The sequence below is a fragment of the Chaetodon auriga genome, chromosome 19 (genome assembly GCF_051107435.1).
Source record: "Chaetodon auriga isolate fChaAug3 chromosome 19, fChaAug3.hap1, whole genome shotgun sequence".
In the NCBI taxonomy this organism is placed as follows: Eukaryota; Metazoa; Chordata; class Actinopteri; order Chaetodontiformes; family Chaetodontidae; genus Chaetodon; species Chaetodon auriga.
In genome coordinates, this window is record NC_135092.1 from 1,360,760 (window position 1) to 1,382,169 (window position 21,410).

The 21,410-nt window shown below is 43.3% G+C and overlaps 1 protein-coding gene across 8 annotated transcripts in view; it reads right to left on the reverse strand.

Annotated features, from left to right (window-relative positions):
* dcc (DCC netrin 1 receptor) overlaps window positions 1-21,410 on the reverse strand; it is a 388,720-nt gene that overhangs the window by 153,659 nt on the left and 213,651 nt on the right. For all 8 annotated transcript variants that reach the window (XR_013079191.1, XM_076757427.1, XM_076757429.1 and 5 more), the window contains exon 13: window positions 1,376-1,517. Coding sequence is in view for 7 of the 8 variants with exons in the window: in XM_076757427.1 (XP_076613542.1) it covers window positions 1,376-1,517 (142 nt within the window). In the remaining variant the exon portion in view is untranslated. The remainder of the gene's footprint in view (window positions 1-1,375; window positions 1,518-21,410) is intronic.

The window sequence follows — 21,410 nt, forward strand, 5'->3', positions numbered from 1 at the left end:
CTCACCTCTAATCACATATGTGCCCTGCTAGACCTCTGCCTGACAACCACCTATTTCTAGTACAACCAGGGTTTCTACACACAGAGGCATGGCTGTGCCATGCGGTCACCAGTCTCTCCTATAGTAGCCAATCTCTATATGGAGGAAGTAAAGACCAAAGCCCTGATCTCCTTCACAGGAACTCCCCCCCAGCCATTGGTTTAGGTATGTGGATGACACCTGGGTCAAAATTAGAACACAGGAAGTGGAAGCTTTCATGGATCACATCAATACAGTAGACAGGAACATCAAGTTCACTCTGGAGGATGTCGAAGGAGACAGCCTGGCCTTTTTGGATTCTGCAGTGCACACTGAAGAGGACAGGAGTCTCAACATTGAAGTGTACAGAAAAACCATGCACACCGATCAATATTTGCTCTTTGATTCTCACCACCCTCTGGAGCACAAGGCGGGGATTATCAGAACCCTACAACATCGAGCTCAGAACATGCCCACAAGGACAGAAGACAGGGACAAGGAGCAGAAACACACAAGGGAAGCACTCAGAACATGTGGCTCACCAAACTGGGCCTTCATCAAGAGCTCAAAAAGACACAGAACAGAAAGGACAATAAATGGAACAACATTGTCATCCCTTACATTGCAGGAGTATCTAGAAAACTCAAGACTGATGGTTTGAAAGAGCAGTCAAAGAAGTCATCCATGTCAAATTGGAAAGACCACTGAACAGAGGAGGTGGTCTAAGACACCACTTATCAACCACCTACAAAGCAGTCCTGAGATCTCTTCCCAGATTAATTGTAATTGTGATTAATAAAGGATAATCTTATTTTATCTTGAACTCGTTGATTGGATGGCTTAATGTGTTGTGCTTTTAATGAATCTGCAATGTTGTATTACATTTAATGAAATTCAGTTTCTTATTCTTAGACAGTAAAAAGGAGTGATTATTTTGCTGACAGCCAGGCTTGCACAGAGCAGATCAGATTGAACACAAACACAAACACCTGCCACTGGGGAATGTAATTCTGTGCAGACAAATAGATGAAGATAACCATCAGTTGAAAGTAATGAAAAACAAGATCAGTTTCATTCAAATCCTGAACACCTCAAATTGAAATAATAGCCAATGGCACCACACACACGCACACACACATAGTCTAAGGATTTGAATCTGCTCTTCTCTCTATTTGAACCTTCATTAAATAATCAGAATAAATACACTATTTGCTCCTGTTGGAGTAAGATTTGATACAAACTACAGTGTCCAGCTGTTTTAGGAAATTACTGACTTCATTTTAAAGTAATGTAAATAACCTGAACTATGAAATTCCAACAAAATATAATAAGAATAAAAAAACCTGCAGAGCCTCACCCGTGAACAGGTACCAGAAATTGTTGGGTTCGATTGCCTCTTGGTCTCCACGGCGACCGGTCTTCCTGTATTTGATCTTATAAGCAGTGATGATGCCATTCTGGGTGCTGTGTGGAGGAGGCTGCCATGACACCTTGATGCTCTGAAATTAAAAAAAAAAATGAAATAACAATAACACACTAAGAGACAACTAATCAAGCTGCGAAGTATCCTCTTCCTGAGGGTCTGGATGGATTATGAGAGAAAGGGCTCCTGGGCAAGCTCAAAAAAAGGCCCCTTGGATAAATACTGTAGGACCCCCCACACCAAGAGAGACACAAAATGTGGCCAAATCTACCCGGCATACTGAAAAATTATGCTTAAGAGGTACCCAGTGCCAAAGGGTTCTGATCAAGCATCTGCTTATGACAAGCTGCGAGTGAGAGTGAGTTGGCTAGAGCTGTTGGGCATTGCACTCTACTGTCTAGTGTCTTGGTGTTTACTAGGGTTGAGCCAGATACTTGTTTCAGACGAGTATCCGGTACGGATAAAGCATTTTTGACGAGTACGAGCATGATACAAGTAAAACTCGTCAATATCCGTGCTCGTGCTGAAGGAAAATCTTCATTGGGTAACTGACTGTCTTCACGCTCTGCTCTGTTCTCATGACTTGTTTCGTAACGTACGCGGTGCATTTGACAAGACAGAGCTGAAAACGGCTCGTGTCGCGTCGGTCACTGCCTCCACTCTGGTCGGTTGTTTTTTTGTTTTTGTTTTTTTTTTTTATACCGTCTGCTTGCTCTTAGTTTGGCTGGTGATATAAAGTCAGTTGGAAAACTCTGCTCGTACTGAATGCGGTGCTTTTGAGAAGAATACAGCGAACAAGGCTGACATATTATTTCCCTGTTTGCCATCACTGGATGTTTGCACGAATCACCAAGTTTACACAGATCATTAAAAAATAAACAGTCTTACAGACCACTTACACACATGCACACATATAGCTGAACACACAAAGTAACCTATATTAATATTTTTATTGTATATCAATTTCAGACTTAAAATAGTGTACCGATTTAAGTCCCACCCATTTCCAATTTCCGATTTACTACCACACCCACTTCCGGTTTAGGCCCCCCCCACTCCGAGTACAGATACGGATACAGATAATTTAGATAGTTTAACAGATACAGATACAGATAGTGGTGTACTCGCTCATCCCTAGTGTTTACTTAAGAGTTCAGTTCTAATATGAAACCATCTATTTATTTTTAAATCCTCATCAATTTAACTGATATGTTTTGGACTAAGAAAAACCAATGCTGACACTGTAGTATAATCTTTACAATGACACCATGGCCATGCTACCTAGGGATTTAGGAATAACAATCAGTTTAGCTTTTTTTTTTAAAAAAAAAAAAAAAGGTTGGATAAAAATGCAGGCACAAATGCTCATGATGAGGATAACTTTAAACATCTGTTATTACCAGGCATCACAAAGATTCCAGACATTCATGTGTGTCTCTATTTTCCTCACAGTGAGCAGTAAGTGTGTATCTGACCAGCAATCAGCAGAGGGACCCATCTAGTTTCTGTTTCTGTTCAGATGAGTGTGTATATGTGTGTGTGAGTGTTTGGGTGTGTGTTGTATGAATTTTAATTGCTTTATTTGCATGTTAACAACCCACCTCTGACACACACACACACACACACACACACACACACACACACACACACAGATTCACACAACAGATGTTTACTTAGCCCCTGGTGTGCTCCACTCTGTGAGGCACCTGCTATCAACCATTTTGCTGACCTGGTACGTGTGTGTGTGTGTGTGTGTGTGTGTGTGTGTGATAGGTGTGTTCAACATTAACAAATGAAGATTAATGAGTTAGAAAGTAAAAAAAAAAGCTTTCTCTCTGTGTGTGTTGTAGCTACCTCTCTCTAACTCTTTCTCTTTTTTGTCTCATCACGTATTAGTAAAACAATAAAACCGAATGGGATAATTTGCTAATCCTTTTTGACATACACTCAATTGCAAACAGTACACAGACAACAGCTTACTTGATTTTCGTAAATATCTGCTTTTTCTGAATTTGATTCCAGTAACACCTTTCAAAGTAGTTGGGACAGGAGCAACTAAAAACTGAGAAAGTTGTGAAATGCTCCAAAAACACCTGTTTGGAAAATTCCACAGGAAAACAGGGTCATTAGTAACAGGTCATAGTATCATGATTGGGAATGAAAGGGGCATTCTCGAAAGGCCCCATCCCAAGCAAGGATGGGGTGAAATTCGCCACTTTGTGAGCACATGATTATAAATGATATTACTACATGGGCTTGGGAACACTTTGTAAAACCTTTGTTGGTAAACATTGTTTTATTCACATTTTACACAGCCTACCAACATTTTTGGAACTGGAGTTATAAAAAAAATAATGGAAATAACAAATTAATTGTACTGAATGATCAGCATTGAGGTTGGAGGAAGTTTAGAAATTTGGGGGCACCATAGCGAAATCAGTTAGTGCATTTGAAAAAATAATTGGGTCTAATCTAATTTCTAGTGCAGTGTTTCCCAACCACTGGGCCTGGCACATAAGTGTGCTGTGAGAAATCATGAGGTGTGACACTAGATTTTCATAATATTTCAATAAATATAGTTTTTGTGACATTTTTGTTTGGTGGTGTGCCTTGTGATTTTTCTAATGTAAAATATGTGCCGTGGCTGAAAAAGGTTGGGAAACAATGCTCTAGTGTATATATAGAGTCATATTTGTTTCAAAGTTATGACTTGACTATGAATATATTTTATGACATGCTGCAAAACAGTGAATTCAGAAACTAGCCGGGATGGCTTAGTCAGCGAGGGCTCTACTCATTTTGTATGGGTCCAAAAATGATGAAGTTTTTGACCAGTGGTAGCTGTAATTTGGTGTTTTTAAGAATCGTTTCCTGTTTTGTTAGTATATATGTGTGCAAACTAAGAGAACTCTGCATGCAAGCAGCTTTGCAAACGTTTTACAAGGATGGAAATGTATTTAACTCATTTATTAGGCCTCAAGGATATACAATGTTGGTGATAAATAGTGAATGTAAACATTACTGTTTGTATCACATTTGATGTGATAGTAGACACACCAGCCAATCAGAAAAATGGTATTTTTCTATTGCCCTGGTAAGGCTTCCAGTAGCACAAATTGAAATTGATTGTCATTTTAAATAAAACACACACAGCTCAGAACCCAGCTGCCACTTACACATGTACAGACATGTACATGTACAGACACCAACACACATTCACACATCTGTTGTTGGTGTCATATTAACACACACACACACACACACACACACACACACACACACACACACAGGCAGATATGCACAGTCAGATATGCACACACACACAGATACACACATGCAGATACACACGCATACACACAGAGAGACACTCTCTCTCTCTCTCTCTCTCTCTTTCTCTCTCTCTGTCTGAGTGAATGGAGGTTGAGAGCTGAGAGCGCTGCACGTTTTCAGTTTTTCTTGTTTTTCACCAAATTATTTCTACTTTACAGAGTTGCAGTGGCGTCGCTAGGGTCTCTCGGGGCTCCAAGCAAAGATCCCTGGGGCCCCCACCCCATCCGTGCATGCCGCAATAATTTGTTTTTTGCACACATAAATGCACAATTTCTGGGACTTTTGAGATGAATACTGAAAAAATAGATGAGTGGTTCTCAAAGTGAGGTCCAGGGACCAACAGAGGTCCCTGAAGGCCCAGGCCTATCAATAATCATTGTAAAAAAGTGGCCGGGGCCCCCCTAGTGGCCGGGAGCTCCAAGCAACTGCCTGGCTTGCTTGTCCACAAGCCCCACCCCTGGGAGTGACCCCCCGCCTCCGGCTGTTGCCGGGGAGCCGGTGGTCGAGGCTTCTCCCACGAGTAGTGACCCCCCCGGATGCTCAGGTAATGAGAACATTACTCTGATAACAGATAGTAAGAAGTCACTGAGGCAAAATAATCCCAAAAGAGGTGTAAACAAACAGAATGAAAACACGATAACTGAAATGAGTGAAGAAATATCAGAGATGGGGACTTGAGTTTGCGACTTGGACTCGAGTTACACTTAAGTCGCAGAGTCACAGAGAGACTTCAGACTCAACTCGGACTTGTGTTTTGGGACTCGTGAACAATCATTATGTTTTCTTTTTTCCTTTCTTTTCCCTTTTTTTGGCGTATTAACATATTAACGAGCTTAATGTCATTCCCTCCTTTTTGACATGGTAACCATGGTAACTATATTACGCATCGGGTGCGTGGCTCGCGGCCCCACGCAATACTACCTCAGATGACACTATGGCGACCGACACACCCGCAGCCGTTTGTAATTACGTTTGGTTATAAAAACTTCAAACAAGACGGCACCAACAAAAGAAACGCTGACTGCAAAGTCTGCGGTACCAAGATTAAGGACGCTGGATCAGCCACACCAAATTTTATCAGGCACCTGAAAACTCACCCGGATAGGTCAGTCACATTAGTGCATATGGACAGTTAGCAAACATGTTTAGCTCAGCATCAGCTATGTTTAACTTAGCTTGCTACCAGCTTTGTAACTGAATATTTGAATAGAAGAGTGAATGTTAGTTAGCTTGTCACACTTATTTGCATGGAGCGGCGTTAACATGACGTTTATTGGGTAACGTTATTCATTGACGTTCCTACAATGTCTACAATGTTTTTGACTGGGTGAGGTGTAACATTTTCTCTATTTTTATTCTTATTATGGTCCAACTGAGCCTGCACAATAGGGGGCAAGATATAATGTAACTGTATGTTCATGTTGGAAGAATACAGTCTCCTTTAAAGGAAATCATTCATTGTGTGTTTACTTCATAATTCATTACAGTACCCTGTTTAAAGTGATCATATAACAAACAACTAATCAGCACTGATACTTTATGCTAATAGATAAAGGAGGGATAGTAATACAGTAGATGCTTTGAATTTCTTAGATATAGCTGTGCAGTATTCTTAGTAGACCGAATAGCAGCAGATGATAGAAGGCTCATTAAAACAAGAAGCGACATGGGATATTTATTTTTTAGAGACTTGAGACTTGACTTGGACTCGTGACCAAAGACTTGAGACTTTACCAAGTCTCACCCCACAAAGACTTGAGACTTGACTTGGACTCGTGACCAAAAACTTGAGACTTGACTTGGACTTGCAAAAAAAGACTTGTGAACATTTCTGAGAAATATCAATAGTGGATGAGGAGCTGTCAGATGATGAGTTCACGGTATCATTAAAAGGTTATTAAAGAAACGCACAGCACGGAGGACATGGAGGCAGACTGGAAGAGGGCATTTAACAGGAAGGTGGTTTTAAGCCATGAGTCCAGTCTGAGCCGAGGGGTGGGAATTTTATTCTCAAAAAACTTTTTACCTTTAAAGTGTGAAGTAGAGAAAATAATTCCAGGTGTGCTTTTAAAAATAAAAGCCAAATATGAAAATGTTGTTTTAGTGTCTTTAAACGTCTGTGCCACCACGAATGGGGTGGAGAGGATGCTGTTTTTAAACACTTTAACAAAAAAGCCAGACTACACAGTCTAAAGTAAATGCCAAAAAGGAAAAGAAACTGAAGAAGAAGAGAACGCTTTAACAAAAACTGTAAAAGACTGTGGCTCTGAGGATTTTGTGTTTTTAGGAGGTGATTTTAATCGCACCACAGACCTACCCTGGACAGAAATCACTCAGAACCACACCCAGCTTCTTCCCACAAGCTCAGAAGGCTCATAGAAGAACATGAGCTATCTGACCTGTGGAGGGTTTTAAACAGCAACTCTAGACAATACACCTGGATTCATTCAAGGGGAAACTCTTTATCATTAACCAGACTGGACTGCCTTTATTGTTTTAAACACCATTTTAATATTTTTAAAAGGTGTTTTATCCAGCCTGTGGGTTTATCTGACCATTCCCTTGTCTCCTGCTAAATTTTTATCAAGAATGTATGTTTTAATAGCGCCTATTGGCATTTTAACACAGGCCTTTTCAATAACCAGGCTTTTAGAATGGCTTTTAATGCTTTTTGGTCTTCCTACAGAGAGAGCAAGTCTGCCTTCTCCTGCCTCCAGCAGTGGTGGGACTTTGGTAAGACCCAGGTCTGCCAGTTGTGCCAGCAGTTCACTCGTGGCGTCACAAGAGACCTAGCCTGGAAAATGGAAGATCTGGAGAGTCAGGTAGAAGCTCTCCAGCTTCTGGCATCTTCTACAGGAAATCGAGGGCATTTGGACTCCCTCAACTCCAAAATATCAGCCATAGCCAACCTGTAGGGCATTTCAGCACAAGGGGCTCTGGTCAGGTCAAGGTTCATGAACTTCTCCCAGATGAATGCTCCCTCCCGGTTTTTCTTTGGGTTGGACAAAAAGAACAGACAAAGGAAGATCATTCACTCTTTACAAACGGGTAGCTGCTCCGAAGTCTCAGACTCGTCTGAGATCAGAAAAGCATGCTGCCGGTTTCAACAGAAACCTCTATAAGAGTGAGTGACCAAGTAATCCAGATGTGCACAGCACCTTCTATAGAGATCTCCCTCAGGTGAGTGAGGAGGACAACTCCCTGCTGGCAGCTGACCTTAGATTTGAGGAGATCACGAAGGCCGCAGGGAGCCTCCAGAATGGCAGAGCTCCGGGGATAGACATAGCCTTCCTGCTGACTTCTACAGTGCTTTCTGGTCCGTCCTAGGGTCAGACCTACTAGAAGTATATAGTGAGAGCATGAGGAAGTGGAAACTGCCTCAGAGTTGCAGGAGGGCCGTCATCACCCTGCTGCCGAAGAAGGGAGATGTCCAGGACATCAGAAACTGGAGGCTGGTGTCCCTGCTGCACGGATTACAAAATCCTGTCCAAAGCTCTAGCCCTGAGATTAAGGGAGGTGATGTCGTCCATCATTCACCCTGACCAGACCTACTACGTGCCCAACAGGCTTATTAGTGACAACGTCACTCTAATCAGAGACATTTTGGACCTCTCTAGTTCTTTGGCTGTAGACACTGGTCTCATTTTCATAGACCAGGAAAAGGCTTTTGACCGGGTTGAACACCAGTACATGTGGCAGACTCTGGCTGCCTTTGGCTTCAACCCTGGTTTTATAGCCATGATCCCGGTTCTCTGTGGTGATGTCTCCAGTGTCCTGAAGATAAATGGTGGACTGAGTGCCCCATTCGGTGTCCAGAGAGGGGTGAGGCAGGGCTGTTCTCTCTCAGGTATTTTGTGCACTCTGGCCTTTGAGCCTCTGCTCCACAAGTTAAGAAAGAACCTTAAAGGTGTGAATTTCCCCCAGTGCCCTGTATCTTTTAAATTGTTGACCTACGCAGATGATCTCATTGTACTTTTAAACACACAAAGAGTTGAAGAGTTAAAGATGTTGACTTTTTAACTGATACTGTACGTGACTTTGGGTTTCTCTCTTTTTCAAAGGTAAACTAGGTGAAGAGCGAGGCTCTGATGGTTGGAGAGAGGCTGCGGGATCATCTCCGGCTGCCTGGTGGCCTCATCTGGAGGAAGGGAGGGCTACATTACCTCAGGTTTTTTCTGATGGACGAGACCCACAAAAAGAAAAACTGGGATGATGTGGTAGAGAAGGTAAGTGGGCACCTCTGTAGGTGGAATTGGCTCTCACATAAGATGTCCAACAGAGGTCGCATACTAGTTATTAATAACCTGGTCTCGTCCTCCATGTAGCACCGACTAGCCTGTGTTGATCCTCCAGCCTCTCTCCTGACAGAGGTACAAAGGCTTTTAGTTGATTTTTTTGGGGGGGTGGGGGGGGGGGTGGGATGCACTGGGTCCCACAGAGCATCCTCTTTCTGCTGTTGGAAGGAAGAGGGAGGGCAGGGCCTTATTCATCTGGCCAGTCGGGGAGCTGCTTTCCGTCTCCAATTCATACAGAGGCTACTAACGGGGTCAGAGGACATTCTGTGGAGACCATTAGCCTGGTGCCTTCTGCTCCATTTTAATAGCCTAGGCCTTAGTTTTAGTTGGTTTTTAATGAACACCAGTGTCATGAGGAAGACATCTCTGCCTGGTTTTTATCAGAGTGTTTTCAAAGTCTACAACCTGCTGCAGAAGAAGAGAGAGGAGGAGGCTGGCTCCTGCAGGAACCTGTCCTGTATGGGACCAAGCTAGAGGAGTCTACCTGGGGCTACCTGTCTGGAAGGCTGGAGGAGACCGGGGTCCTGACACTGGGTCAGGTGGTGGAGCTGGCCGGACCGAGGCTGGAGGAGACCCAACGTCTGGTGGCCAAGTTAAACATCAGGTCAGCCAGACTGACAGAACAGCTCCTCCAGCACTGGAAACACAAACTGAGCAGACACCAGTGCTCAATGCTGGAGGACTACCATGCAGGCCAGCTGACCCCGGACCATGAGGACCCTTTCCCACACATCTGTCTGCTCCCAGACCTGGAGGAGCTCGGTGGCCCCCTGTCAGTGCTGCCTGTCTCCCTGGAGTCCGCCTCCGGAAAAACAGTTTATAGACTCATGGTAAAGACAGTGAACAGAAACAGACTGAATGGACAGACAGACACACCATAGAGGAGACATCTGGGACTGTCCCCAGATGTCACACCAGCCTGGAGATCAATCTACAAGCCTCCCTTATCTAGGAGGCATGCAGATCTCAAATGGAGGATCCTCCATGGCATCGTCGCCTGCAACTCTTTTGTTTTGGTTTTGAATGCTGCAGTCAGAGACAGTTGCCCATTTTGCCACATAAGAGAGACTGTGTTTAACTGCTTTTATGACTGTCAGAGGCTTTTAACTTTTTCTCTGTTTTTAAAAACTGTTTTTACCATGTGTGGAGAGAATTTTAATCAGCAGGTTTTTATTTTTGGTTTTAATTACACTCGCCATCATAAAGAAAAGTGCCAGTTTTTAAATTTTGTTTTAGGAACAGCAAAGATGGCAGTATACATGAGCAGGAAGGGGAAGGTGGAGGAAGACTGCTGATCGATTTTAACTTCTACAAAGCAAACAATGATTTTCTTTTGTTTCAGCAGCTCTGGTGCTTTAACGACATTTTGTGTTCTGTAAAAGAAGAAACCCTTGTTTTCAGTGACTTTCTCATGTAGTGTGTGTATATTTATTCTATTTGATTAACATGGAGAAAAAAAAACTTTTGTTTTTAATGCAGTATTTTTCATTTGGTGATCATCGTTGTATTTGTGCAACTGTAAACCAGCGATAAATAAAGGCGGTGTAAAAAATCCAAATCTCTCTATCTCTCTCTCTCTGATCATGTGTGTATCCCTTCATCAGCTATGGCATAAGTCATTGGGCCAATGAGCAGTTTAAATATTCAGCCAGTGTTACTATGGCGATGGCCACAGTGGAATTCATTAACATTTATCTGCACCTGTTCCCTCTGCTGCTCCTCATCCTACTAATTGATTACAGCAGAAGTGATTACTGAGAAGGAGGGGGAGAGTAGAGGAGAAGAAGGATGGAGCGAGAGAAAAAAGAAGGGGACAAATTGAATAAATGTGTTTACAGGCCAAATTTCTCCTTACTCTCTCTCTCTGTCTGTCTTTCTCTCTCTGGTTGGGTGTTGCACTTCATTAACTAATTAGACACTTTTACAGGACACAGTTGGATGTGAGATCCCCATGGAAACAATATAGAAGTTAAATTCATGTTGGAACAACTCCCACAGAGACACAAAGAGGCAAACCATCCATGAAGGTGGACACCACCACCACCACCACCACACTGTCTCTACAGGGAAATGCTACTCCTCAGCTACAACAAAAATTGACTCCTGCTGCTCCTACTATAATTACTGCTGCGGCTCCTACTGTTATTAGCCCACTGTTGCTGCTACTTCTGTTATTACTGCTGTTGTTGCTATTGTTATTACCACTACTACAATTACTGTTATACTGCTGCTGTTTCCACTGTTATTATTGCTGCTGCTACTACTGTTTTCAATACTGCTGCTCCTACTGATATTACAGCTGCTATTACTGTTATCACAAGTGCTGCTCCAACTGTTACTACCATGGCTCCTCTTATTACTGCTGTTGTCACTACTGTTATTAATACTGCTGCTCCCACTGATATTACTCATGCTACTACTGTTGTCACTACTGCTGCTCCTACTGCTATCACTGCTGCTGCTGCTGTTGCTGCGGTTATTACTACTGCTGCTTCTACTATTGTTTGTGCTGTTCCTCATACTATTGTTACTGGTGCTACTATTTCTATTATAACTACTGCTGCTCCCGGTATTACTGCTGCTGTTATTACTGTTATTAACTAATGCTATGACTTCTATTACTGCAGATGCTACTTCAGTCAGTGCTTCTGCTACTGCTGTCATGGCTGCTATGTCACTTCTTTTGTTATGCATACAAATACTACTGCTTCTGCAGCTGCAGCTACTATGGGTGCTTCTACCACAAAGACTGCTGTAAAAACTAGTGCTATTAATACTGCTGCAATATCTTTACATCCATAAATAATCAATGTAAAATCCAATCCTTCTTTTGCCTGAAAATAAAATATACCGGAATTATCAAGTTCAAAGTGTTAGTGTAAACCTTTCACCCCCCATCCTTCAGATGTCAACTTCTGTTACTGGTTGACATCACACTGACATAGCATATTATTGGTTGAGGTTCACTCTCCACCTGCTACTAACAAAACAGCTGAACCACAGTCTGCTGTGTTCATTAATTTGTTCATTTTCAGCTCCCTCACAAAGCTCTCTGAACCAAACGGGCTCCATAGATCAGTAACGTCAGTTTCAGGTATACTTTCTTTCCTTGCGTAAATTAGAGCTGAAGTGGCCTCAGGCTGTACTGTAACATTGACTCATTTCTTTGTTTTTTCTGTCTGAGTGGAGCAGAAAATGTCGGGAGCAGAAATTCCACCTGAAGCTGCTTTGTATTCAAATGTAGTTGACACTGCAAATCAGCAGAGCAAGTGAAGTCGTGGCCTCATTCACAGCCTTCAGACAAGCAGAGAGCCTCTGCCTTTATTAATTTTCCCTAAGAGGACAGGAGGAAAATGCAGGGAGGTCTGCAGAAAGCTGATGAATATAACACTGAAAATAAAAGCAGTGATAATAATCAAACTGACATGGATAATCACAAGAAGCGCAGAAGTCCGAGGGAAATGTGATGAACAAAGGCAACAAGACTGATAACATTGCTTAAAGGATCAAATATTAAATCTCAACTACTACCACTGCCACAATACTATCAATAATGGCACTGCTATAAATGCTGTTGTTCATGCTGCTACTGCAAAGATAGTTATATTATTTGGTATAGTAAATAAGGAATAAGCTTATTAGTACAAATCTTAGTTTGGTCAACACACCAAAATTATATCTTGTCTCAGTGAAGTGAAGTGAAGTGAAGTGAAGTAAGTCAGTAAGTAAGTGAGTGAATGGGTCCTGATAACTTTGAATCTTTAGCTGTAATTCATTATCAGACGTGAAAGTTCTGTTAAGGCAGGACATGCAGGAAAACCCAACTTTCAGACTTCAGTTCATGCATAGCCTATTTCAAACAAAACTTTGTGTTACCTTAATTGTTGGTGTGTACTATTTTAAATTACTTTAACAGTGAGTGCAAAGTACAGAGTATTTGAAGAGGATACAAAGAGTTAAAGTTAGAGTAAAGTAACAGAAGTGAAAATTCAAAGCTGAACTGAACTGAAAGACAAAGAGAAAAATATGAGAGTATAACTGTTTTTACAGTGTATATTTCTGACAATGAGACTATTGTAGATTCTGGAAGAGCCTGCTATATAAAAGACAATACCTTACAATACTGTATATTTGATAACCTGTCAGTTTGTCTTACAGAATTCATGGAGGTGACCTGTCGTGGAAACTCAGCGATAGCATGTGGATGTGTGATTTGGCCTTCAAGGTGGACATTATTACCTACGCAGCTCTTTGCTTTCTATTGTGAAATCAGTTGAGGCAAAATTAATGCTGCGGCAAGTGCACCTGGAAGAGGTTAGCACTGTGCATTTTCCTATCCTGCAAAAATAAGAGCCAGGTATGATATCTGAATTTTATGGTGAGCATGCAAAACTCCTTGAGGCACTTGGCGAGAGTGCCTTAAGGAGGCAGTTTCGGTTCAAGTTTCAGGACATGAGAAGTAAACTGAAGGAACTGAATATATTTGCTCAGCCATTTAGTGTGGAACCAATTCATGTACCAAACAACCTCCAACATGACATCATTGAGCTGCAAAGCAACAACATTTTCAAAATTGACTCTTGCAAAAACTCAGTTCCGCTCAAGAGTGACTGACCCAAACCTGGAAATCCAGCTGTGAGTAGCATCATCATCTGTACAATCTGACATCAAACACCTTGCTAAAAAGAAGCAATTGCAGTTATCACAGATGTCAGTGTGATGTGGTTTCAATAATTTAATGTGGTTTGTGGCACTGCCATGGGGAGCCCAGAGGAGGGCATGGCTATCCAGATACAATTGCTGCCCCCCAAGCAAGCACCCCTGCTCCCACCCTCAACCCTTTGCATATTCATAATAACGTTCTCAGGTGCTGCTCGATCATCAGTTACCGTTCCACCACTGCCATCAAGGTACAGCAGCTGGAATAAGCCAGTCACAGGAGCAAACATGATGTAATTACTTGTTTTTTTGACAAGTTGATGCATACATCAAGACACCTCTATTGTGTGGGCCCACATGGAAAACAATGAATGTGGGTGTTTCGATGAGTCATGTGCCACTAGTGTATGTTGCCCATTAAGTATAAACACCATTCTGATATTTCATGAAAGTGGAACTCAATCTAGGGGTAGTGATTCAAACTCAAAATGTGTGAAAAGGTCCTGACAAGGATATGGTCACAGTGTTTCTATTTGCTATATCAGGTCCCCTGGCAAAAGTGCTGAACCTGTTTCGGAACCTTATGGATCTGTTACTCAATCTGGACTTCCTGGATATGATCTGAACCAAAGGTTGCTACTACTTCTATCCTGTTCTGTGTACAGCAGGAGATTTTTAGAAACTCCTGTGTTGCTGATGCAGGGCAGACAACTGCACTAGTGTATTTCATTTATAAGTACAGTATTGCCAGCTGTACTTTCAGTCTTTGTACTGCTGAGCAGTTTGTCTGATCAATGGATGAAGAAAAATTTGAAGAAAAACAAAACTTAAAACTAAATCTGGAATTAATCCAGCAGGATTGTCTTTTGTTTCTGCTGATCTGCAGTATGAGAGCTGCATACTGAACACCTCATCCACCCTGTGACCTCCACACACATGCGCACGCACACACGCACACACACACACACACACACACACACACACACACACACACACACACACACACACAGGGCCATGATAGTAAGCACTCCCTGAATTCATTCTGTGATTGTTTGTTCATGTCCTCTGGGTGAGAGCGGCAACCATAGTGACTGCGTGTGTGTGTGTGTGTGTGTGTGTGTGTGTGTGTGTGTGTGTGCTAATGCCCTCTGGGTAAAAGGAGCAATCACATGCACCACCATACTGCACCATGGAGTGTCTGGTGTGTCTGTTTGCGTCTATGTGTGTGTGTGTATGGGTGTGTGAGTGTGCGTGTGTCTATTCAGCAAATACACAGCTGTCAGGTTTTAGAACAATAAAAAGAGTCACTGAGGTGTTCTCTATGTATACAGAATATGTAAAAGATGGTTTCTGGGCAATAAAGCCACAGTCTATGATCCAATTCAATTACAAGGCCCAAAACTGACACACTGTCACTCTCATATTGATCAATAGGTGTTTAATATATAGATTGATAGTAGATGACAAACAAATCACTTATTCATTGATGTATTAACTTTAATTATGAGGGCTTTTTTTTACATTAGTAATGTCTGTAAAGAGAGCAGCAAAACAGTATGATATTTAAATTGAGGTCAGATGACAACAACATACTGGATTCTTTTTCATAGCTGTAGTTAAGTTCAGTTGGTCATTGATTCATCTGATTAGTTTGTTTTTTTTTTGATAAATCGATTAATAAAACATGTTGGGAAAGTCAAAAAATGGCCATCACAAGTTTACAGAGCCAAGTTTACGGAAACATTTTTACATAAAAAGGCTTGTCAAAGGAGGGACATGACATCTGGACTCAAACTTGTGACTTCCTGGTCACAGGGCCCTCCCTACTCCAACGAAATTTTTGCTGTTTACCACTCTGTCTAATTGAGAGATGTGCTCCTGATGAGGTGGGCGGACATTCAGGTGAAGTTGGAGTGATTTTTAATTCAGAGGAGAAGACAGTTCAAGGGTGAAACATAGCTGATGAACAACAACAAACTGATGATTATGTTTCTGTTTTTTGTGTCTGAGGGTGTAATCATCCTGTTAGTACAACGACTCCACACAAATCAACAGAGCAAGGGAATCTGAGATGATAAACAGTAATTGTCTGCTGTTCAGTGACATCATTATAGGTGTGTAACACAGATAGATGGGATATGTAGAGAACAGCTGCTATTTCAAGCTGTAAGAATAATGCAATGAATGAACAAAAGATGAATGGATGATATCATAAAGTGTATGCAGATCTGAAGTGAAGTGACTGACTGACCGAATTAATGAATGAATAACTGACTGAATGAATGAGTGAATGAATGAAATAAGCAACTGGTGGACCTGCTAAATAAATGAAGAAAAGAATTAATGAATGATCAAATTAGTGAATGACTGAATTGATTGATAAGTGGCTGACTGAACGAAGGAATATGTCCCGATAAGGTAAATCATTGAATTTTAGGGTGAAGGGTGATGTGGGTTAGGTTTAGGGTGAGGCTAGGTTCAAAAGGTCTGGCAAGTAGAGGTTATGATAATTTCCCAGGAAATGAATGTAAGTCAATGTAATGTTCCCTGAAGTGATGGAAACACTGTGTGTGTGTGTGTGGGGGGGGGGGGGGGGGGGGTCCAGTTTCTCTAGAGCTTTTTACTGAAGGAGAATATGTGAATAGTTCTGCTCTTGTCAAGTTTCTGCTGTCAAGCCAACTTTTCAGACAAACTGACATTTTCTGACATTTTCTCAACTTTCCTCCAGTCCATGGAGTGTTACTGTCAGTGTGTGTGTTGTTGAATGCTTGGTTGAGCCAGAGTTTACATTATGTCAGTTTGTGGGCGTTATACCCAGAAATCCCCAAAGAATCCAGCCAGGGTCACTGTCTCCATGGCTGTCAGAGTCAGGATCAAGAGTGGATTCTGGGAACATTCAGCATACTATAAACCTTTAGGCCCACTATTGGTATGAGAATAGCTTTTGAAATTGTTCCTTTTGGAGCGTTTATACCTCCCCATGAGGCTCTGCAGGAGTCAGATGTGTTACTCTGGAGAACCTGGAAATTCATTTCGACACTAATTAAAAAAAGCAGCAGTGAAGGCTTGAGCTGAGCTCAGTGTGAAGGGTTCATTTGACTTCTGGGGACATGAAATGAGGTTTTAAAGAGTACATAATGAAAACTTTCAGGTAATGTCTGTCTATGAGAAGCTGTGCAGGTCACGATTCATTCTACTCTTCTCACATGTATTCATTCTTGTTTCACACAGACATATTTTCATTCTCACATCAGAATCAGAATCAGAATTCCTTTATGGATCCCCGAGGGGAAATTACTTTTGTGCAGGTGCTCCTTACAAGAATAAAGTTAGAAAGGAAGAAAAGAGAAAGAAAATAAATATATATATATATTTTACACACACACACACACACACACACATATATATATATATATATATATATCTTTCTCCGCATTTAACCCATCCTGGTAAGTCCTTCCTCCGTGGCAGACCAGGAGCGGTGGGCTGCCAGTCGACAGCAGCGCCTGGGGACCCAGTTCCTTTTGTCACCATTGGTCAGATGGTGATCTTCTTGTATGTTTTTTTTTAGTGGGGGAATTTTTATGGAGAACACCCCAGGTGAACACGGGGAGAACATACAAACTCCACACAGAGAGGCACCTTTCCTCGAGGAGCAGGCACCGGTGGCATGGTGGAGGACACGCCCCCTAGCTGTGAGGCGACAGCGTTACCAATGTGCCACCGTGTCACCATGTATCAGTATGATATAATATCAGGCAGTGAAAAGTCCAAGGGCCATTCAGAGGGAGGAGTTGTACAGGTTAATGGCCACAGGCAGGAATGATTTCCTGTGGCATTCAGTCTTGAGTTTTGGTGGGATGAGTCTCTCACTGAACATACTCCTGTGCCTGGCCAGTACATCATAAAGTGGGTGTGAGACGTTGTCCAAGATAGTCCGTACCTTAGTCAGCATCCTCCTCTCTGACACCACCGTCAGAGAATCACACTCCATCCCCACAACGTCACTGGCCTTACGGATTAGTTTGTTGAGTCTGTTGGTGTCCGCCATCCTCAGCCTGCTGCCCCAGCATGCAACGGCGTAGAGAATAGCACTTGCCACCACAGAATCATAGAAGATCCTAAGCATAGTCCGGCAGATGTTGAAGGACCTCAGTCGCCTCAGAAAATAGAGACGACTCTGGCCCTTCCTGTAGAGAGTGTCAGTGTTCTTTGCCCAGTCCAGTTTATTGTCAATATGTACCCCCAGGTACTTGTAATCCTGCACAATGTCCACTCCAACCCCCTGGATGGAAACAGGGGTCACTGGTGCTTTGGTTCTCCTTAGGTCCACTATCAGTTCCTTAGTCTTTGCCACATTTAGTTGCAGATGGTTCTGCTCACACCATGTGACAAAGTTGTCCACAGCAGCCCTGTACTCATCCTTATCACCCTTGCTAATACATCCAACTATCGCAGAGCCATCAGAAAACTTCTGAAGATGGCAGATCTCTGTGCAATAGTTGAAGTCCGTAGTGTAGAGGGTGAAGAGGAAGGGAGAGAGAACAGTCCCCTGTGGGGTCCCAGTGTTGCAGACCACTCTGTCTGACACACAGTGTTGCAGACGCACATACTGTGGTCTGCCAGTCAGGTAGTCCACAATCCAGGACACTAGGGGGGCATCCACCTGCATAGCTGTCAGTTTGTCACCCAGTAGAGCTGGATGAATGGTGTTAAATGCACTGGAGAAGTCAAAAAACATAACCCTCACAGTGCTCGCCAGCTTGTCCAGGTGGGCGTAGACACGGTTGAGCAGGTAGATGATGACGTCCTCAACTCCAAGTCAGGGCTGATAGGTGAACTGAAGGGGGTCCAAGAGTGGCTTGACCATGGGCCGGAGCTGCTCCAGGACGAGTCTCTTCAGGGTCTTCATAATGTGGGAGGTCAGTGCCACAGGTCTGTAGTCCTTTGAGTCCCTGGGCTGTGATGTCTTTGGCACAGGAACGAGGCACGACGTCTTCCACAGCACGGGGACCTTCTGGAGACTTAGGCTCACGTCACTACGCGTCGCGTCGACGCGTAGTGACGTGAACGTCGAGGACTGTGATTGGTCCGTTCAGAACGTAATTTTTGGTTCAGTCGCAGCCCTATGGTCGCAGCACAACAACACCGCCATTTTCAAAGTTTCTGTGGTGAGAGCTACAAGAAAAACTGGACCAAGCCGAAGAAAGAATTATCGAGGAGGTACGCAAGTACGACCACCTCTACAACTCCTCTTCGCGGCAGCAAGAGCCCCCCGAAACCATACAAAGACACAGCCACACCCCCCTAGCGGCTTGGCGGTGAATTGCGGAGCAACGCGTTCCCTCGACGCAGAACTATGAATGCTCAGTGACGGCGTAGGGTGTACGGCGTCGCCGCGACGCCGAAGCGTAAACCAAGCTTAAGAAGGGGGGGGGGGGGGGTTGATGGTTGTCGTCCAGGACAGACAGCAGAGGAATCAGAGAGGGGATGAGCCACGCCTGAAGTGTCAAATCTATTAAAAAAACAGATTCAGTTCATTGGCCCTGTCAACGCTGCCTTCAGCTCCTCTGCTGTTCGTCCTGAAGCCAGTGATGGTCCTCATACCACTCCAGACCTCTCTCAAGTTGTTCTGCTGGAGTTTCCTCTCCAGCGTCCTCCTGTATTTTTCCTTAGCCTCCTTGATTTTCACCTTCAGTTACCTCTGTATCATTCTCATCTCCTCCCTCTTACCAGCTCTGAAAGCCCTCTTCTTCTCGTTGAGGATGACTTTGATGTCCTTTGTCACCCACACAGTCCTGGCTGGGACAGTGGAGTCCGCACAGAAAGTGATGTAGTCCGTGATGCACTCTGTGAGCCCATCAATGTCCTCCCCATGCGGCTCACAGAGTGCCTGCCAGTCTGTCACCTCAAAACAGCCCTGCAGTGTCTCTTATGTCTCCTCTGACCATCTCCTCACTGTCCTTGTGGTTGTAGGCTGACTCTTCACCAAAGCCACATAACAGGGAGAGGGGTGCACAAGGCTGTGGTCTGACCTGCCGAGAGGGGGGGGAGGGGGGAGCAGCTGTATGTATCCTTGACGTTAGCATACAGCAAGTCCAGGGTTCTCTCCTCTCTTGTAGGACAGCTCACATACTGAGTGAAATTGGGAAGTGTTGTTGCCATGGTGACGTGGTTGACGTCACACACGATAGCGATCAATGCACTTGGGTGTTGAGTTTGCAGATGGGACACGGTGAAGTGAATGACGTCACATGCCAACGTTGGGTTGGCGGTGGGGGGGGGGGTGCGTGCAAACAGCTATGATAATGGCATGTGAAAACTCCCTGGGCAAATAATATGGCCTGAGCCCAACAGCCAGCAGTTCAATGTCCGGGCAGCAGATACACGTCTTGATGGTAATGTGACCAAGATTGCACCATCGGTTGTTGACTAGAACGGCGAGCCCCCCTCCTTTATGCTTACCTCTCTCAATCCAGTGCAATCCCGGTCGACCCAAACAGTCTGAAAGCCACTGATGGAGACGTTATCGTCGGGTATGTCCTGATGCAACCATGTCTCAAAAAAACAAATCAGACTGCACTCCCGGTGCTCCCTCTGATTCCTGGCGAGTGCTGTTAGCTCATCTGCCTTATTTGCCAGTGACCTCACGTTGCCTATGATGAGAGAGGGGAGACACGGCTTATATCTCCTCTTCTCAATAAGCCTCTGTTGTCTCGACCCAGCTCTTTTCCTCCGCTGTTTCTGTCCTCCCCTGCATCCTCTGTGTGTTTTCCTCCAGATTTCAGTGGGGATCTCTGATGTTCTGGCCGCCAAGCCGGTTGGCCTCAGCACGATCAGATGGAGTAAACAATGCACTGCACATTGGTGCTGTGTCCCAGTGAGAGTAGCAATTCCAAAGTGAGAAAACAAACCGGAAGTCTCTCGACCAACATGTTTGGAGAGGGCACAGCTTCAAAATGACGGTCAGAAAATTGCAGGTATTATTAATCAAGAATAGAGCAAAAGAATTTGTAAAACTAAGAAAAGAAATAGGAGCGACTGCGACAGGCTGCATGAACGGTCGGCGCATGTGCGCTAACTTAATACAGTAATTAATTAATTAATTACATTAATTTTTACTCTCAAAGCACATGATTTTGTAAGGATTTTGAAGAAATTCTAAATACTGTATCGAGCAGAGGGAGCATGGAGACAGAAGGACATAACCGTTCTCTGATCTGGTTCCTCAAAACTGCATTCTGGAGTGACAGTGAAATGCATTTTTACAAAAGATTGTGAAAATGTCAGCAGTTCAACCATCCGTCAGCCATGAAAGAGCTAACAAAATGAATTTCCAACATACTTCTTACAACATACTACTTTGCAACATACTTTCACATCCAGCACATCTCCCTGTACACAAGTTATTATAGAAATTGTTGTCACTCCCCATACCCTGCTGTGTAGATCTTGGTGTTTTCTTGGGCATGACAAAAGTGTACACTCCAAATATCTGTGATGTACATATTCCACATTGACATGTAGACTTGGGATGTAACGATTAATCTTGCAACATCGCAACAGAATTATGGCACTGTGGGACTGCGACACTATCTACCGAGGCATTACACGGCTATTTATTATCCCTCCTTGTCGAAAAATGTATTGTTCTTTTTTTGAATAGCTGAGGGTGCAATTAATGT